The following is an 18828-nucleotide window of genomic DNA, read 5'->3' as shown; positions in this document are numbered from 1 at the left end:
CCCATCGCAGCACACAATCTCTTCTGACATGTAAGGTCTTACGCGTATGCCCCTCAACTTCTCTCTTCCGACATGTAAGGTCTTACTTCTTCCGCCTCCTGTCACTCCCTCCCTTCCTTCCTTCCCCCTCCTATACCTCCCTCCGTCCCTTCTCCCCTCCAGCCACGATACCCTCCGCATACGCACGCGACCTCACCTGACCTGTCACAGGAAGCGTGTCGCCTAGACCGAGGGAATATACATCTTCCGGCCCCACGCCATAAGGCTCCATATTCTATGCGGTGAGGCCAAGGGTGCAATGAAATCTGAAAATTAACCCTATGGCTACGTTCCCCAAGGGTGAGATTAGAAAACAAAAGCTACGCAAGGCTGAGATGCATGGAAAGCCAATGGACAAAAACTTTGAGGAAGATTACGTTGATTAGCTTTATCATCACCAGCGCAGGCAAAAATGGTTCCTGTGGCTAAATACCCTTAGGGGCGAGCCTACTGACGGTTACCTGCTCGCGGTGGTCCTGAAAGATGGGCATCAGTAAGAATTACTCGTACCTCCCCGTCGTCTTACCTTCAAATCCCATCAACGCTGACTTCATCTGAAGTTGTACTCGGCCTCCAGAACTAGTTTAAGATCTGTCTCTACCAACTTCAACTATTCCTTCTCACCCTCCTTACCCTGCACAGACACTATGCCACTATCTATAGAATAATGAAAGGAATGGAAGTCTTAGATAAGAATGACTTGTTAATATGGGATAATGGTAAAACAAGAGGACACGAAGAGGAACTAAAAAAGGATAGTTCCAGAAGAGATCTGAAAAGGAACAGCTTCCCACACAGAGTGATGACAAATACTCGGAACAAATTAGACAACGAAACAGTGTGTGCAAACAGTATTCAAGATTTTAAGAAAATAAAAATGATGCTGAGACACACAAAGACGGGTCACCACGAGCATAGCTCTCTTCCCGCATAATACAACTAGGTAAAAATACATAGAGCCGGTGACACAGCAGCTCCACATTCACACAGCGCGCGCCCAACCTTTCTCCTCAGAGATCTATGAGAAGGCCCGAGGACGGTTGCCAGCTAGTGTGGGGCTGAGGGTTTCCAATTAAAGCACACCTTCCGTATCGGATGGGTGGTGGCATTTCCCCCTCCCCTTTTTATTCTAGCAGCCGTCAGGCGATTTTATTAATTCCCGTGGCAACACCCCCTCCCAAGAAGCACCATCACCTTCCACGCGTAGAGCGGACTTTCTCATTTTACTCTGGCTGCCGGCAAACGATTTTATTCTCCTTATTGGGGCCCCTCAGGGCGCCAACGGGACAAGGCTGTATTTTTCCGACGCTTCTATCACTATGGGCACCCTCGCACCTTATACTAAAACACGACACTGGGAAAAAATTGATTGGGAATCACTTTCTCTCCGAAATTCGGAAGTTTCCAAATCTCCTCTTCCGGGTACTGGAGATTTTGCGAATTTCAGAATTTCCAATTTCCGGAGAACTCTTGACAGCTCCCCCCCCCCCACCATCATCAGCTCCGTCAGGTCGCTGACGCTCAGTGGCCGGCACCGGACGATTTTATTCAGCTGACCTCGTGAGGGCCAGACCGTGGCGATTTGGCGTCACCGCCACAGCCCAAAGCCTCACCTGAATAAAATAGTCAGACATTGGCCAGAATATAGACAAGGAACAGCACACCTTGATTTCAAGTATCACCATCAACGATGAGTATACGACAGGAGTCGCTTAGCTGCGCTCTAAGCAGTCACTTTTGGCCTTTGTGTTAGAAGAAACATAGAGCCAAGTGCCCGGTGCCGACCACTTGCCCTGGCTGTCAGATCACGAGAGGCAAAAGTGAATGACGCCTTCGGCCGCAGCTAGGAGACTCCTGGTGTAACCTCCTCACCCGCAACTAGCCTACTCATGCAACGCCAACTCTGCGAGCATAATCGTTGTCAAATATCTTGAGATCATAACGTCCAATCGACTCCTGTAATTCCTGTATTAACTTTTTGCCGCCCACGACACGACGTCGTGCTGGGGGGGGGGGAAGGGTTATATGGACGCTTTCACAGGTGGACGTGGTTGTGATGTATGGAAGCATCTATAGACACCTATGCTTATTTGAGAGCACGGCATCGTGTCGTGGACGGCACACGGCGAAAAGTCGATGCGTGTGAAACGAACCTTAGATGCAAAATATGGATCCAGTGGAGAGATGGTCGGCGGCGGCGGCGGCGGAGCAAATTCCACTTCGTTGTTATTACAATTCACTCGACTGAACACAACAACTTCGTATGTTAATACTACACACGTTTGTCGCATGCACCTCTGGGTCCATGTACATAAAGGAAAACTAGTGTATGCATGTGTATACGTACACGTCATGCATATATTCACGTATAAACACGTGCGCTTGTGTACATACGGTCAGAAGCACACACAATTCTCCCTTATTTATGCACACCCGTGAGGATGACTGAACACCACTCATCTGTGTTAGACACAAGGTATTAGTAGTAGTGCACCACAACTAACACCACTCTTGGTTGCACCACGGCACCACCACCTACCCCGTACTACGTCATCCGGCAGCTCCTCCGGCTGTGACTCGAGCACGATCATCCGTGGCCTGCGGGACACTGAGGAGTATACACAGGGGGATGTCACGGTGCGTTCGAATACAACAAAAAGTCATCCACGAAGTGCTACTACGGTACCGGACATTAAAGTCTGTGTGTACACAGGTTGTGCATGCATGATGGGAAGTGGGACTAAATAACAATAACAATCTTAACGATGATAATAATAATAATATTATTATTATTATTAGTATTAGTATTATTAAAGTGATAATGATAATAAATATAATTCCGATTATACTGTTATTGGGGTACAATAAAGTCTATGTGTACACAGTCTGCGCATGCACGCTGGGAGGCGGGGCTTACGGATGACGTCATATCGTTCTGTCCAGGTCCGTCGTCGAAGTCGCTGAAGGGCTAGGGGCAATGTGACGTGCAGTGGAATTGGAGAACATTTTCGAAATGCGAGAATCAAAATGTGTCACACGTCTTCGCAAAAATCAGTCGTATTCCTTTTGAGAATACGGTCCATAATTGCTAACGAGGGGTCTTCACACTTATGAGGAAATGTAGGGCACTACTGCGTTCACTTCTAAGTACCACATCCACAGGTGCCATCTACGTATATTTGGTCTCCCTGTTTTCAACCCCATTGTAATTTTGATGTGCTAAAAGGTTTTAATAAAATGTCTAGGTTGAATACAATACTCTCTTCGATGCCTGTTTGACGATACCAGCAACAAACACACTTTTACATGATCAACACTTATACTGGTCCCACCACAAGTTAAACAATCACGAATTACAAGCAAACGCTTCATTACATATTTTTTCTTTTCATAAGGTACTGCATAAGTCGTGGTAGTAGAGGAGCTGTTACCTATAACCACGATATTGGGATTGGAAAAAAAGCGTCACATGTATACGCTAATAGTTTGTGTGGTACTTAGAAATGAAGACAACTATACGAAGACGACTCGCTTTAGTATTGAGCTAGTATATGTACACTGTATTGTTCTTTTCTTCAGTGTATCGTGGGGCGCCCTCATGCTGGATGACACCAAACCGCAAACGTTTGCAAGTTTTCTCCAAAAACATTTGCTTATTGTTACGCAATTTTGTCATAACTGTCAAAAAATTCTATACATGAACAGATAATACATGGAAACATAATTTTTTGTAGTATTGCTTATTATTTACGACATTGTTGTTGGCGAAAGTTAGTAAACGTTTGGGGTTTGTGGTTCCTGCGATGAAGACGGTACGTTCTTTACACAATGCAAGCTACACACACTTTGATTAAGACAGGTCACAGATGGAAGGGCTTGAAATCAAAATATACTAATGTCACACACATAAATGGGATGACAGACAACATCAGTCACTTTCAGAGAGAAATTAATCCACCTTTCTACGTACACATTACATCATGCACTACATAAGACAAAATTAAAGACGACACCGAACACTTGGATTTCACAAAAGACGCTATATAACAATTGATTCATTTTAATATTGAATCGGACTTTTTCAGAACAAAACAGCACCTCTCTTTACACACAACGATCAAAATACATGCAAGTTCTGTAAATTAAATTAATAAATTACATATACGTTGAAAGTGCATGCATAAGAATATAAATCCATTTATAGAACCTAGCGGACAACAAACTAAACACATGTGCACAATCACACATTTTGAACTAAATTATATATACAGTGAAGCCTGAAACATGTGAAAAAATACATCTATAAACAAAGCTATATGTACACAAAAACTCACACTCTTTCTCTCTCAAAATGTGTGCGTGCGCGAGCGCGTGTGTGTGTGTTTGTGTGACGGTATCGTATCACTGTGTACATTATATTTACGTAGTGCGCTGTAGCATCGTACAGTTATTGTTGTGTATTATACTTGCGAATTGTTCAATTGTGTTTGTGTTTTCCTATTACATAATTATCATAGATTTTGTTGTATATTAATTTTATTACTGTCATTGTATTATTCAATTACATTTTTGTACATTCTGTAAGGAGAACCAAACGAGCTATGTATGATTCGCTCGAAGCCAAGGCTTGGGTTCTAGTCGTAACTCTACCTCAGACTTGTACGCACACATTTGTCGATTGCTGAGCTTTGTGAAATTGTTATTCAATATATTGTATCAAACGTTCAGGGAGACTTTTACTTGCCACCCCACTACATTTGCGAGCGCCCTTGTGTGTGTGCTCAAGCGGGTACAGTAAACGGGAAAAATTGGATAAATAAAATGTGGGTGCCAGCAGGTGTGTGATTCACCATGGTCTTGGATCACGTGTTCGACTCGTGATCGACAGTTATTACCCTCCTGAAAGAGAGCTCAGAGCTCATATATGACCGATCTATGGTTAATGCTGTGACCTTACACGCACACACACACCCAACTCCCGCCCACGAGAGTTGGAGTAATGACTCACAGCGCAGCGATACTGATATTATTTCTGCCCTGGGCGGGCTTCGAACCCGGACCGCAGTAGTGGCGGCCGCGAACGCTACCACTGCGTGTGTGTGTGTGTGTGTGTGTGTGCGTGCGTGCGTGCGTTTGTGTGTGTGTGTGTGTGTATGTGTGCGTGCGTGTGTGCGTATGTATATGTGTATATATGTGTATGTACGTTTATATACATGGGTCTGTACGTGTGTGTATACGTGGATTTATGTGCACGCCCTTGTTTTTTGTGGTTGCGTCGGTGTGTACGTACTGAATGTTCATCTGGGTTCATGTTAATGCTGGTGTGTCCACGTCACCGTGTGTGCGTGACAAGCTGTGCTCCCAGTAATATCATGCTAATTTACCCACACTCACATGTACGTGTGTATATAAGTGTGTGCTCACGCGCTTAAGAGGAGAAATGCAGATACGAGAGAGTGAAAGAGGTTCTTCCAACAACGATCATCACCATGACACACGAAGTCCCGTGAACGCCAGAAACCTTTCTCATTTTTTTTTCTTCTCTTTCCCCGAACTCAGATCGATTCTTTTCCCTTTCCCGAACTCAGATTAACCGTAAGAGGTTGTGTGGGTACTCACGTCTGTCCTTTCGAGCTGTGGCCTCGTCCTCAACCACGGCCTTGGGCCTAAAGAGCTCCTTGAAGTGCGGTTTGCAGTAGAGTGTACCCTCGTGGCTCTGGTAAGTTTCAAGCCTGAAAGAACACGTCCACGGTCAGGTCACTCAGATGGAGGTCGGGAGGAGGAGGAAAAGGGGGTGAGGAGGAGGTGGAGGGCGAAGAGGAGAGGGGGAAAAGAGGAAGACGATGTAGAAGTGGATGTGGAGGTGTAGTTGTGGGAGTAAGAGGAGAAGATATGAAGGAGGAAGAAGAGGAGGTGGTGGTGGTGGTGGAGGGGGTATTGGTGGTGGATGAGGAAGAAGAGGAGGTGGTGGTGGTGGTGGAGGGGGTGCTGCTGGTGGAGGAGGAGGAAGAGGTGAGGGGAGAAGTGATGGAGGAGAAGGAGGTGAAGGAGGAGAAGGAAGAGGAGGAAGAGGTGAGGGGGAAAAGTGATGGAGAAGAAGGAGGTGAAGAAGGAGGAGGAGGAGGAGGAGAAGGAGGAGCAAGAGGAGGAGGAAGGATGGACCACATTGTTTTAATTACTTCCACTAGTTTAACTCGACCCAGCAGCAGCAACAAAGGGGGACACTTTCCGCCAAATCATTTCATTCACCTTTCCTCTCCTCTCTAGACTGATCCCCTTTCCGTACCGTGTGTCACTTTCCCTTTCGTTCTGGCTCTGGTTAGGGAAATGGTTTAGAAAAATTGCAATAAACTTTCCTTCTCTTTAGTTACCCATTAACCCATCTACGTTTGTGAAAGAATCTCAACGTTCATGCCTACTTGGATATTTGGTTTTTATTTGATTTTTTCCTCACTGTAACCGCAACCGCCCGCCTTTCCAGTGACCAATTCTTTTTTTTTTATATAAAAATAAATAAATAAATAAATAAATAAATAAATATATACATATATAGATATATATATACATATAGATATATATATACATATATATATATATATATATATATACAGAATCCAAAGTACTCACGTGAGGTTCTTGTTGCATTCTTTGCATCTGAAGCAGTTCTTGTGCCACGTCGCCTTCTCGGCTACGATCTTCTCCATCTGGAACACCTGCTTGCCGCACATTCGGCAGTCGCTGCTGAGCTGACTGGGAGCCTGTTGGTCACGAGGAACCACGGTCGTCGTCGTCGTCGTCGTGAAGATTAGTTGGGGTGAGGGGCAACGCCAACGATGCAGCGACATCGTGGCACCACGATGTTTCGAGATGTAGGCGGGTGATGTGACGACAGCAGAGAAATCATTTACCCATTTCCAGTCGATGCAAAAAACCGATGATGTAGTCGATCCAATAATAAAAAAAAAAAGACAAAGAGATGAATTAGACAAAATAATAAAGCAATGATAAGCATAACATATAGAAGTTTATTATATCGAATTTTCGGAGCGAAGTTCTTTTCCATTAACCTGTTCGAATCTTGTGGATATGACTAACACGGTACGAATCATCAAATCAGACGTGACAACAGAAAAAGAATCAGCCGATGACAAGTACCACAATTATCAAATTACCACGTTAACAACCACACAGAAGTACCCAGAATCAGTAATCAAGATGTCGACAAAAGTCAAACTTGGCGGTAACTGATAGATCTTGATTTGGTCAGAAACAATCCTCGCAAAAACATTATACTTCCCACACATAAAAGACGTGACCCCGCATTCAAACAGTTCTCAATTGATCAGCTCCATTTTATCAAAAAACAAATCTTCCTGGCCCTCACTCATCCCAGTGAAAATCAGACTCATAACTAAGAAGAGTCACTTAGTTGTATTATATAATGAATCTCTACTTGAAGCATCTGATTGTAAACAAGCGCTACGTCCAATGCAAATTCATCCAAATTACTTCAAATATAAGTGTCATGACGTATCCCAAGTAATGTACAACTAATTTACGGTCATTGTAAATAACTATTTGTCTGACAAATTCTGGCAAGCATACACAGTCTACTTTCAACTGCATCGTAGCACCCACAACAAAATTACAACCTCCACCGATCGCGTACTTGCCAGGTGTGTGCTAAACCAGATTATGTTCTGTGCTAACGGGCAAGGAGGCTCATTACACCCGGAAAACACTCGGCGCCAACTTTTTTGTTGCCGCGATTAGAAAGTTGGCCCCTTAGGCTCTACTTCCAGGGCGATGAAAGTTGCTGCCCGTCAGAACAGTATAAGAAGTGGCAACTTTCCAGTTTACTTTTTTTCTACATGTTTATTCTTAATCACACAAGTGTTGGCCAGCAAGTACGCTCACGGTCAGGGTCCATTGTACTCGTGAAGATGGAAATTTGCATACGGGGAACAACGTCTACCCCTAGATCCAGGGTACATGTAAATAGTACTTAATCATTCCTGAGAACATTCTATAATCAAGGAGGACTGCAGTTCAACTGCAGGCCATCAGAGGCTTATCGTTACCAGATCAATCACGTAATCTAATCTACCGACTTCCCGAAGCGAAAAGTGACTGCATTGGGGATCATGCCATACTCAGAGAAGAGGCAGGGTGGTGATGGGAGGAGGCGAGAAAGTGAGCAAGCGAACAAGCAGGGCCCATGGCCACGTGCACTCACGTTGTCGTAGTGATCGAGGAGCGAGTAGAGAGGGAAAGGATCCTGAAACACCCAAAAAGAAAAGCCGCAAAAGGTTAATTCTCTTACAGGAAGTTGAGAAAATCCTGCCAAGTGGCACGCTTACATATACAGAGCACTACTCTAATTCTTTAAACATGCATGCACACTAGGAATATGACTTTTTCAGATTTAAAACCCTGTAGTGGCAAACGATGAACTTTTGCCTAAAATTCACAAAAATGCCTTTCTTTTTGTCAAATTGTCAAGAAATTCCCGCACCTAAGGATATTTTGTATTAGGCTGAAGTATCAAAAGAAAATTCTGCCGTTTACAAAAGCATTTATTTGCAAATGAATATAACGTAAACTTTAAAAATGCTTTTTTAAGATTGAGTTACTGTTTATGAACTTGCTGTTGAAATATTTGTCAGTTTTACAAGTGCTGTGAAGCTCATCTTCACAAGCCAAAACTGCTGAGGTGAAGAGTTCTTGCAGAATACTTTACACAGACCACATGATATTTTTCATTGTCAATTCTCTTCCCATCAAAATACAAGCAAAATTCCTCTTCACCAATAATTTCTTTCAGCCGGCTCTTCACTCTTTCTGCATCCTTGATCAGTCGACGCCAATTCCTATTTGTGATGGTGTGGGGATATCTATTCCTTCTTCAGCCAAGTTTTGAAGAACATTTCATGCTTTCCTTGTTGACAAGGACACTTTTGATACCAGCTTGGCAGCAGTTTTAGTTGCGTGATATTTTCATTTCATGAAAGGAAACTCTTCTGCAACATCAAAACTAGTGCTGTTATTTTCTTCTTCACTACTACTACTCAACTTTTGCACTTGAGTTGTTGACAATTCTGATTAATTTCTTGAGCGTTTCGAAGGATGGATCGTTGACACAAGAGCCACTTCCTCAGTCGTGTATCTCACTCGCCCTCCTGGTTCTATTTTATTGTATTTGTTTTCTGTAAAGTTCTTTGTCTTCACTGCAAAGCCAATTTCCACTCGGTTTTGTAATATCGAAAAGATGAGCGAAATTTCTTTCAAATTCTTCATTTTCCCATTTTCTACATTTTTCAAACACTTTCACTGTCTTGTTAACCTTTGCTGAAACTTGGTGCTTAGAAAGAAAATGGAAGCTAAGTTTCTCCCAAAGCTTAAGCAATTCTTGAGATTTCTTCCTTACTCGGTCTGCTCGCCCTTTGAGTTTATCGTACAACCCCAAAGATCTATCAACAATGTCCCTGTTCAAATGCATTTTGCATATGATTTCATTTATGTCCTCTTTCATTTCTGTTATGCTTGGACGGCGTTTTGTAGTTGTCAAATTTCGTGTCCATTTCTTTCCAGCTGATTCCACCGCTGATTTGGATCGTTTACTTTTAAAAGACATGTTTGAATCTAAAAGCAGAATACATTATATGAAAAATAAGAATGGAGAATACACTAGCTGCTGCAAAGAATATTTAAACCAATTTTGATTTTTCATTATAATCCACGAAAGGTATCTACTGTTCAGTAATATATAAGTATCCATTATCCACCTATTTTACACATGTATTTGAAATGCTACATGGTAAGAAAAATTATTCCATAATACTTATAGGACTGCAAACTTGTAAAGTCATTGTTTCTTTATCTACACAGCACACATTCAAAACTACGATTAGCAAAATTGACTTCAGACAGCTGCTACCGATACTGCTGCTGACACCCCTTCAGGCCCTCACTTCCTTTGTACAGCAAAAATGAAATGATGTTGGGTTCGGGAGGCTTTTACATTTCCAAAAATAAAATAACATAAAAAACTAACATGGAGGCAAAGATTCATCAAATGCAACACCAGGAAAAAAAAATAATAATAAAAAAAGGTTAAAAAGTCATATCCCTAGTGCACACACTTCATGTGTGTGCGTATATGTGTGATTCACTATGGTCTTGGATCACGTGTTGGGCTCGTGATCGACAACTGTTTCCCTCCCGGAAGAGAGCTCGTATATACGATCAATCTTAGGGTAATGCTGTGACATTACACGCACGCACACACCCAACTCCCCGCCCACGAGAGTCGGAGTAATAACCCGCAGCGCAGCGATACTGGAAATTATTTCAGCCCTGGGCGGGATTCGAACCCGGACCGCCGTAGTGACAGCCGGGAACTCTACCACTAGGCCACTGTGTGTGTGTGTGTGTGTGGTGTGCGTGCTTGTGTGTGAATATAGTTATGTATGTGGCTCTATATATATATATATATATATATATATATATATATATATATATATATATATATATATATATATACCGCTATAGAACAAATCCTTGTCTTCGAGTCCATACGCCTCGATTTGAGCATTTACTTCAGCAAGAGAAATGAAGTCCTCCACGGCATGCAACCCTTCACCGGTATCATATGTTCATCAACTAGATTAACCTCCAATACGGCGGACTATAGTTGGCTATGCCTAGGTATCCCCTACACCCAAACAGATATAGACGGGCCCCACTGGTATGGCCTCCTCAACTAATGAGAGTTGATAAAAAAAAAAAAAAAAAAAATTGTCGATCGTCCTTGGAAAGGGATAGAATGTTCCAAGCATCCACACGGAAAGCCCGCCGGAGGTTCCCCTTGGGCTTGGACTGATATACTAGTGCCTCGTTTGCGCCACTCCGGCCGCCCACGTGACGGGCTTGGTGAAGGTGACAGGGGCACCAGAAAGGCCAAGTCTGAGTGACATATCTATAAAGATTCATCTTCCCACGCCCTCCCCACGGAGCCCAACGAGGACAGACGAAGCGGTTTATAACCCAATAGTCCCAGGGATCGTGCGAGAGAATATGCACCCACCACCTTGGCAAAGCAGGGGGCAGTCGCGAACCATGCAGCATCGGCCCAGGCGGTAGATACTTGGCTCAGGGTGTGGCTGACTCGACATCAAGAGGGCCAATCCGTTCTGAGCTAAATAGGAAGCGTGAGCTAGCTCCAACGAAGTGCCTCGGTGCAATCATAATCGTAATTCAACTGCCCGACTGACTCGTGACATGAACGCCACGATGGTAAAAATCAATCAATAATCTAGGGTAGAAATATTTCATAACAGTTTTCAAACCCATGCGAAAAAAGAATTAGGTGATCGGAAAGAAAACATAGTCATATAAAAAACAGGAAACAAGAAAGGAAGAAAAAAAAAGAAGAATAAAGAGGAAAAAATAACAGAACGAAGACTAAAGAAGAAATAAGAATAAAAAGAAAGAAGGAAGAAATGAAGGTTGTAGTGGTGGTGACAGACTTTGAAGGAGGTCTAGCAGCATAAGTAAGTAAATTCAATAAGATTGTTAAGGGTAACAAAGCAGTGTCATAGTTTTTATCAACGAGATGAGAAAGAACGTATAGCAGAGGTAGAGATGGTCGCGTGTCGGTAGCCGTTCAACGGCGCTTCATCGCTTTCTGACGTGCTCGTGCAAACGAGTTCTGCTAACTACAAGAATCACGAGTCTTTCCGGTTGCAGGTCGCGGGTCACTGAGGCAGCAATAAAACAGTAAGCACGACTCTCAGTAAAAAAAAAAAAAAAAAAAAAAAATCACTGTACCGGATAAAAAAAAAAAAAACTATACCCTTGCGTTCTTTAGGGTAAGAAATTACATGCACGTTCAATGCATCGAACAAGCGACAAAAGTTTAATCGAAGTCTAAGCAAGATCGGCTCTACAAAACACGGGCAGAAAATGTGTGTGCAACTTAAACCCATTCCTAACTGCGAGGGGCAACAAGCTAAAGCGTATGTAACATGAATCAGAGGATAAAAAAGTGAAGATAACCACACAAAGCGCATATCACATGGACGAAAGCCATATTCATCGATCCGAAAATCATAACTATAAAAATTTGAAGACATGGTACTTGGTGAAATTAACCACATACACAAAGCGCCAGCTAATGTCGTGAAGCAAGGCTGCTCCGCCAAGGAAAAGAAAGAAAGAGAGAGAGAGAGAGAGAGAGAGAGAGAGAGAGAGAGAGAGAGAGAGAGAGAGAGAGAGAGAGAGAGAGAGAGAGAGAGAGAGAGAGAGAGAGACAGAGAGAGAGAGAGAGAGAGAGAGAGAGAGAGAGAGAGAGAGAGAGAGAGAGAGAGAGAGAGAGAGAGAGAGAGAGAGAGAGAGAGAGAGAGAGAGAGAGGCAAAATCATTGTGCTATAGGCATGTGAACAGACAAAATACGTGGAAAAGGGATGCTATTGAGGAGGGATTGGTTGTAGCCTGCACCTCCGAAATGTCATCGAAGAGTCGTATCATGGACACGACTCCCAACTGAGATCCATCGTGGCACGCGGCGGGAAGAAAGAGAAGGTAAACCAAGTTAGTTAGCAGTGCACTTAGGTGTCCATCATTCATAGTACTAACTTAATATTCTTAAAAGTAGAAAAATGGCTGCTCATTTGATCACGTCTTTCAAAAAGAAATGTTGAACCCCGCTTCAGACGAAACACAAGAGTAAACATTGCAATTTTGTTTATTTTCTTGAACACCAATTAGCCCTTTTGAAAAAAAGGGTGATATTCGTACCAAGTAGAACTATAAGCCGCGAAAACAGGCTCATAAGTAGTATTGGTAATAGCCTAGTTACCAAACAGAAAGCTGGTAATTAAAGAAGAAAAAAAATTGAGAGCGCTATATAATAAGGACGAGGGAGAGAACGGGGGACATGCAAAATGTGTTCCTGTAAAAAGAATAGGCGCGCCGTATGAAAAGCATATGCCAGGTTTTATATGCATGAAATTACGCAAAACACTATGTACATGCATATCTATGTAAAGTATGCATGTGTGTGTGTGTGTGTGTGTGTGTGTGTGTGTGTGTGTGTGTGTGTGTGTGTGTGTGTGTGTGTGTGTGTGTGTGTGTGTGTGTGATTCACAATGGTCTTGGAACACGTGCTATGCTCATGATCGACACGTGAACTCCAGTGTGTGTGTGTGTGTGTGTGTGTGTGTGTGTGTGTGTGTGTGTGTGTGTGTGTGTGTGTGTGTGTGTGTGTGTGTGTGTGTGTGTGTGTGTGTGTGTGTGTGTGTGTGTGTGTGTTTACTTGATTGTATACAGGAAAGGAGTGCATGTGTGTGTGCGTGCAATTGTATGTACCTAATTTTATTTACCCAATTGCTGTAGGTGGGACCTAAGCTCGTAAGGTCCCGTTGTTTGTGTAAACACATAAATCTACACGTTATGGCTTAGTCCCATAAACACTTGGCCTGAAACAAAATATGTAATATCTTGTCCGAGCCCCAGATACTAAAGTCACCCCTTCCTGGTAATCAAAGACGAGCTACAAATGAAACATTCCACAAATATGCAGACATCCCTTTCAAAGTTGTTCCATACATACAATTTTACTCACAAAATAATAAATTATATTTTGAAAGAACTAGAACAACGAAAACATATTTGCATAATTCTAGAAGAGAACGTCAATTTTCATTTCTCATTTCCTATGACAGTCGCCATGATTTAATGTACGTATTGCTACTTAGTTCAAGACTAATGGGGTAACGATGAACAAAAATAAACTACAAACACACACACACACACTCACACACACACACACATCTATACAATGCCAACCTTGCACAACAGCAATCAAAATTATCCTGGACACAACAAACGTATGTTTTCGAGTTGGTCAAGCTGAATGATTCCATTCGAGAATAAGAAACCCATCATAACAAAGAGGAGGGAGAATGGGAAGAAAAGGAAGAGGAAAGTGAAATAGCACGATTAGCCTCTTGAGGACCACTGGGTCACGTTGTGGACTTTAGGTATTTGTTCTGGCAAAACCATCAGATACTGTCCAGGTGCCAGAAGCCCCGAGTCAGAAACAGACCAAGTTGGGAGAGGGGAGGACCACGCATTCGCCCTCCACCCCGTCGCCACGAGCGTCACCTGCATTCAACCCTTCGATAGAATGCTAAACCTTTTCAATATACAAATTTTCTTATTTCTAGGTCTTACAGAATACTTGACTCAATTTTTCGAGTATCTTCTGCCCGTTCAAGGATTTAATCAAGCCTATCCCGATAAGCCTGGAGGGGGCACTGAGCCCACGGTGCTGCTATATGGGGGGGGGGGCAAATTCTTTGTAAATGAGAGTGGAAGAAATACACTGATTTTATTTTTATGAAGTGTTTGAGAAATATGCTAGGTGTTTCACGAATGAATAGAGTGAGAGGCCTGTAAGTGGTGTAGAGAATGGTTGATGGAAAAAAAAAAGTCTGGTACGGTAGATCAGGTTTGAGCATATGAAGAGAATGAACAAAAAGCTGCTTGAAACCGAGAGGGAGACTTGGAATGAAAATGATGGCGCCAAAAGAGCCAGGATGCACGTGGCATGTCACTAGATCGTGTATAACCCTCGCTAAATGAGTGTACGGCGAGAGGGTAGGGGGAGGGAGGAGGACGAGTCGTGTGGTGAAGCGATGGGAGTAAACGAGTTACGGCTGTCGGGCTCTGCTGTGGAGCTGCACCTCGCTGCACCGCTCAGTTATAACACGCAGCAGTGTGGTGGTAGTGGTCGGGGGGCGGGGGAGGGGGAGGGTAGGCTACACTTCTTCCTCGAACTGTGTGTGCTTGTGTGTGTGTGTGTGTGTGTGTGTGTGTGTGTGTGTGTGTGTGTGTGTGTGTGTGTGTGTGTATTTACCTAGTTGTGTGTGTGTGTGTGTGTGTGTGTGTGTGTGTGTGTGTGTGTGTGTGTGTGTGTGTGTGTGTGTGTGTGTGTGTGTGTGTGTGTGTGTGTGTGTGTGTGTGTGTGTGTGTGTGTGTGTGTGTGTGTGTGTGTGTGTGTGTGTGTGTGTGTGTGCATTCACCTAGTTGTGTGTGTGTATTCACCTAGTTGTGTATGTGTGTGTGTGTGTGTGTGTGTGTGTGTGTGTGTGTGTGTGTGTGTGTGTGTGTGTGTGTGTGTGCTTATACGACAAAATACATTAAGTCTTTGAATCTCTTCACCGTACAAGATAATTGTCAACAGAAAACCAGAAAAGCACTGCCTGCAGACTACTTACCAACATTTCGTTATTGAATTTGGCAATGAGCGCCTTAGTTGACGCCATTCTGATGGGATTTCGCTTTTGAACAAAAAATATATATAATATAATAATAACAACAATAATAATAATACGAGTAATAACAAAAAATAGTTTGTCGATCGAAACTGGCTTTTCAGCAGCTTCTTTGTATTTGGTGAGCAATTCACAAATTTTCACGTATGCAACAAATCTCACTTTCCTTCGAAATTATTCATCACCAAGTTGATGTCTTTAAAACATCTCTTTTTCTTTAGCAAACGCCTCCATCAGCCCAAAGAACGACAGGTTCACTGGCAACGTTAACACTAAAACAGCTTAGATTTTGAAACCTTCGAACACAGCGAATCAGATTTTTTTATGGACACTATTTTACAAGCCAGAGGGGGGCTGAGTGAAACGCCACTATATCTTTTACAGACAGCGTGAACTGATGAAAACCATTTTCTCCTTCCTACACTCGCATACACACATACACATACACACACACACAGAGACCGTTAATTTATCAACAGTCAGAAACGCCTTGCGGGCGAGATATCCGAGATATAAATCAAACTATCGCTGTAAATTTCCCATTAGTTATCTTATCTGTGTACTGGTCATTCAAAAAGTAATGATGAGTCACAGACCGCACGCGATAAGGCTCGCATCGCCCACGGGAATGACAAACGTTAGATAAGAGATGGAGCGATAGAGATAGCTAGATAGATGTATAGAGTTACTCTTCACATGAGCCTCTTGTAGGTGGTGTTTCTTCCCTCGATTGAATAAAATCCCAGCCAGACCAAATGTTCAACTTGAGGAAGGCAATGAGAGAATTCATCAAAACGGATTTAACCCTCTTTCTTGCCTAAAGCTGGTTACGCGCACACAAACGAAAGTGTATATAGTGGCAACGGCAGGAATGACGGATGAAGGACCCGCGGGTATGAAAAGGATTAGAGTGAGTTTTAACACGTCTTGAGACTTTAACACGATAAAGCTTAGACTCGGTGGACTCTTCCTTGGGTTTGGAAAAAGCATAACAATAATAAAAATAAATAAAGAACAAACAAATAAATAAATAAATAAACAATTTAGCGACGAACCTCAAGATCAAACCCATCATCTACCACCTCTGTCCCGCCAAGTTATTATATTAACTTTTTATTATTATTATTATTATTATTATTATTATTATTATTATTATTATTCCCTGGGGGGGGGGGGTCACTGTAGCGAAAGTGTAAAGCTTGTCTGTCTGTCTGTCTTTTTCGATTAAATGATTGGCTGTGACAGCATCTAAGGTTGAATCTTCCTTAAGTAAATAATAATAATAATAATAATAATAATAATAATAATAATAATAATAATAATAATAATAATAATAATAATAATAATAATAATGATAATAATAATAATAATAGTAGTAAACAAAATAAACCAGCATTAACCTGGGTGAAATGACTTAAAATGAGCAATGGAAAAAACCGGGTTTGGTATAGCAATGGCTATGCAACACTAAGAAAAAAATAAATTACGAAAGAAAAATCCATCTAGTTAATTTGAATAAAAATATTCCTTCCCGAGGTTTGGCGTCCCATGTCCCCCTTATTTATGACCTCAAATTACTGGTTGTTATGCCATCCCAACGATACAACCCCCCCCCCACACACACACACAACCTTCACCCAAGGCCCCTTCTCCTCTGAATTCAACTAACTTTCGCTACAGATTTGCCTCACAACAAATGGCCCTAGACCACGTCAACATGGCCCAATTTCCCCCGCAGATTCTATGCGCAAGACCTTCAGACCTTAAGTAACTGGAAATGAACGTTATTCCCTTGGCGTCATACCTGAATGTTCTCTTCCTACTGGACACTGAAGGCATCTGGCGACATGACGTCATCGCAATCACTCGATGACCTGCGACATTGATGACGTCACCTATGTCCAATCTCCACCTACAGTATCCCCCCCCTCTTCTGCCCCTCTCCCCTCCTATCTCCCCTTTCACCATCTATCTTGCTTCCCGTTCTCTCCCTCCCTCCCTTTCACCCTTTCCCCCACCTCCTCTTACTCTACCTTCCCTCACCTCCTTTCTTACGAAAAATCGACTCTCTCCCCTTCTTCCTTTCCATGTCCGTCTTCCCCCCTCCTTCTCCTAGCCCTCACCCTGCCTCCTATTCCTCCACTCCTTGACCCGGCCTGACTCGAGTTCATGTTTCTTTATTATCAAGGTGCGGATAATAACTACGGTGACCCTACTCCCAGGATCATGCATCGAACAGAGCCTTACCATTTGTCTTCCTCAGCTGTTGCCCTCCCCTAACTAATATCAACAACTCTGAAAAAACGTAAATCTCTTTCTTTTCCATTTCTTGTTTTCTCTGTTGAGATGTCCGAGCCATCTTCTCTTCCTCCTCCTCCTCCTCACCCCATCCCCAACGGACCAGATTCACGCACTATTCTTAATTATAAAAGACTATTCTCCACTCAAAAAGACAATGCTGGTCACATGTAACTTCTACTTTCGCGCTCCTCCTGACACCATTCTTACATATCTCCTTAGTTATCTCTGCTACCACCTGATTCTATTTTCTCCCTGACGCCCCACCCTCCCATCCTCCACTATACGTGATCTACTCACTGTCTCTTTCTCTCTCTCTCTCTCTCTCTCTCTCTGACACCATTCTTACATATCTCCTTAGTTATCTCTGCTACCAGCTGATTCTATTTTCTCTCTGACGCCCCACCCTCCCATCCTCCACTATACGTGATCTACTCACTGTCTCTCTCTCTCTCTCTCTCTCTCTGTGTGTGTGTGTGTGTGTGTGTGTGTGTCGTGTTCGGTCTATCCTGTATTGCATGTCGGTTGACTAGTTCACAAACTGAATTTACTGCAGTCCTTCCTTTAGAATGCCTTTCTCTGTTTGTTTGTTTACCTCTTCTTCCCCGCTTTCTCTCTCTCTCTCTCTCTCTACGTAACTTAACGAAGGATAATTACAACGTTTCCCGGAAGCAAATATGGACTAATGAACAAAAAATAAACAAATAAATAAACTGTTGAATAGTCCGTCCCTCCCCGCCGATCCCCAATTTGACATCTTTTTGTTCTTGGATCGCGTCTTTCTACATAGTTTTAAGAAAACCTAAACAGTCTCCTGCCCGCACGCAGGGTAGGGAGGGGGGGGGTGTTTGGCGACGACCAGAAACAGAAAGGGTCCAAAGATGTCCCGAGTTGGGTCAAATCGTGGCACTTCATCATCCAAAACAACCATTAAACGGTTTAAGACTGAAGTCCACGATACAGCGACTTCCCGGCCGAGGCTGACCTCATTTGGCCCTCGTGTCGTGACGTGTCATGACGTCACATCACGTGATCCAAGCCCGTAAAACCTCGGACCAAAGCGACCTGACTCCCGTCTCCCCACCCCCTCCCTCCTTCAATACAGCAATGTCCTCTTCGGGGGCCTTCGTCAAGACGACTTCGTTCAGTTTTG

The 18828-nt window shown here is 43.0% G+C and overlaps 1 protein-coding gene across 1 annotated transcript in view; it reads right to left on the bottom strand.

Annotated features, from left to right (window-relative positions):
* Positions 1–2578: 2578 nt before the first annotated feature.
* Positions 2579–18828, bottom strand: part of LOC143039888 (uncharacterized) — a gene marked incomplete at its 3' end in the record, with an annotated part of 141577 nt that continues 125327 nt past the window's right edge. Inside the window, 3 exon segments of the mRNA XM_076210209.1 lie at positions 2579–2647; positions 5659–5771; positions 6667–6797. Coding sequence (XP_076066324.1) covers positions 2579–2647; positions 5659–5771; positions 6667–6797 — 313 coding nt within the window.

The sequence above is a fragment of the Oratosquilla oratoria genome, chromosome 27, assembly GCF_046742065.1.
Source record: "Oratosquilla oratoria isolate Oo_2021 chromosome 27, ASM4674206v1, whole genome shotgun sequence".
NCBI lineage: Eukaryota > Metazoa > Arthropoda > Malacostraca > Stomatopoda > Squillidae > Oratosquilla > Oratosquilla oratoria.
The sequence above is the reverse complement of the archived record's forward strand: the minus strand, read 5'-3'. Positions and strand labels throughout refer to the sequence as shown.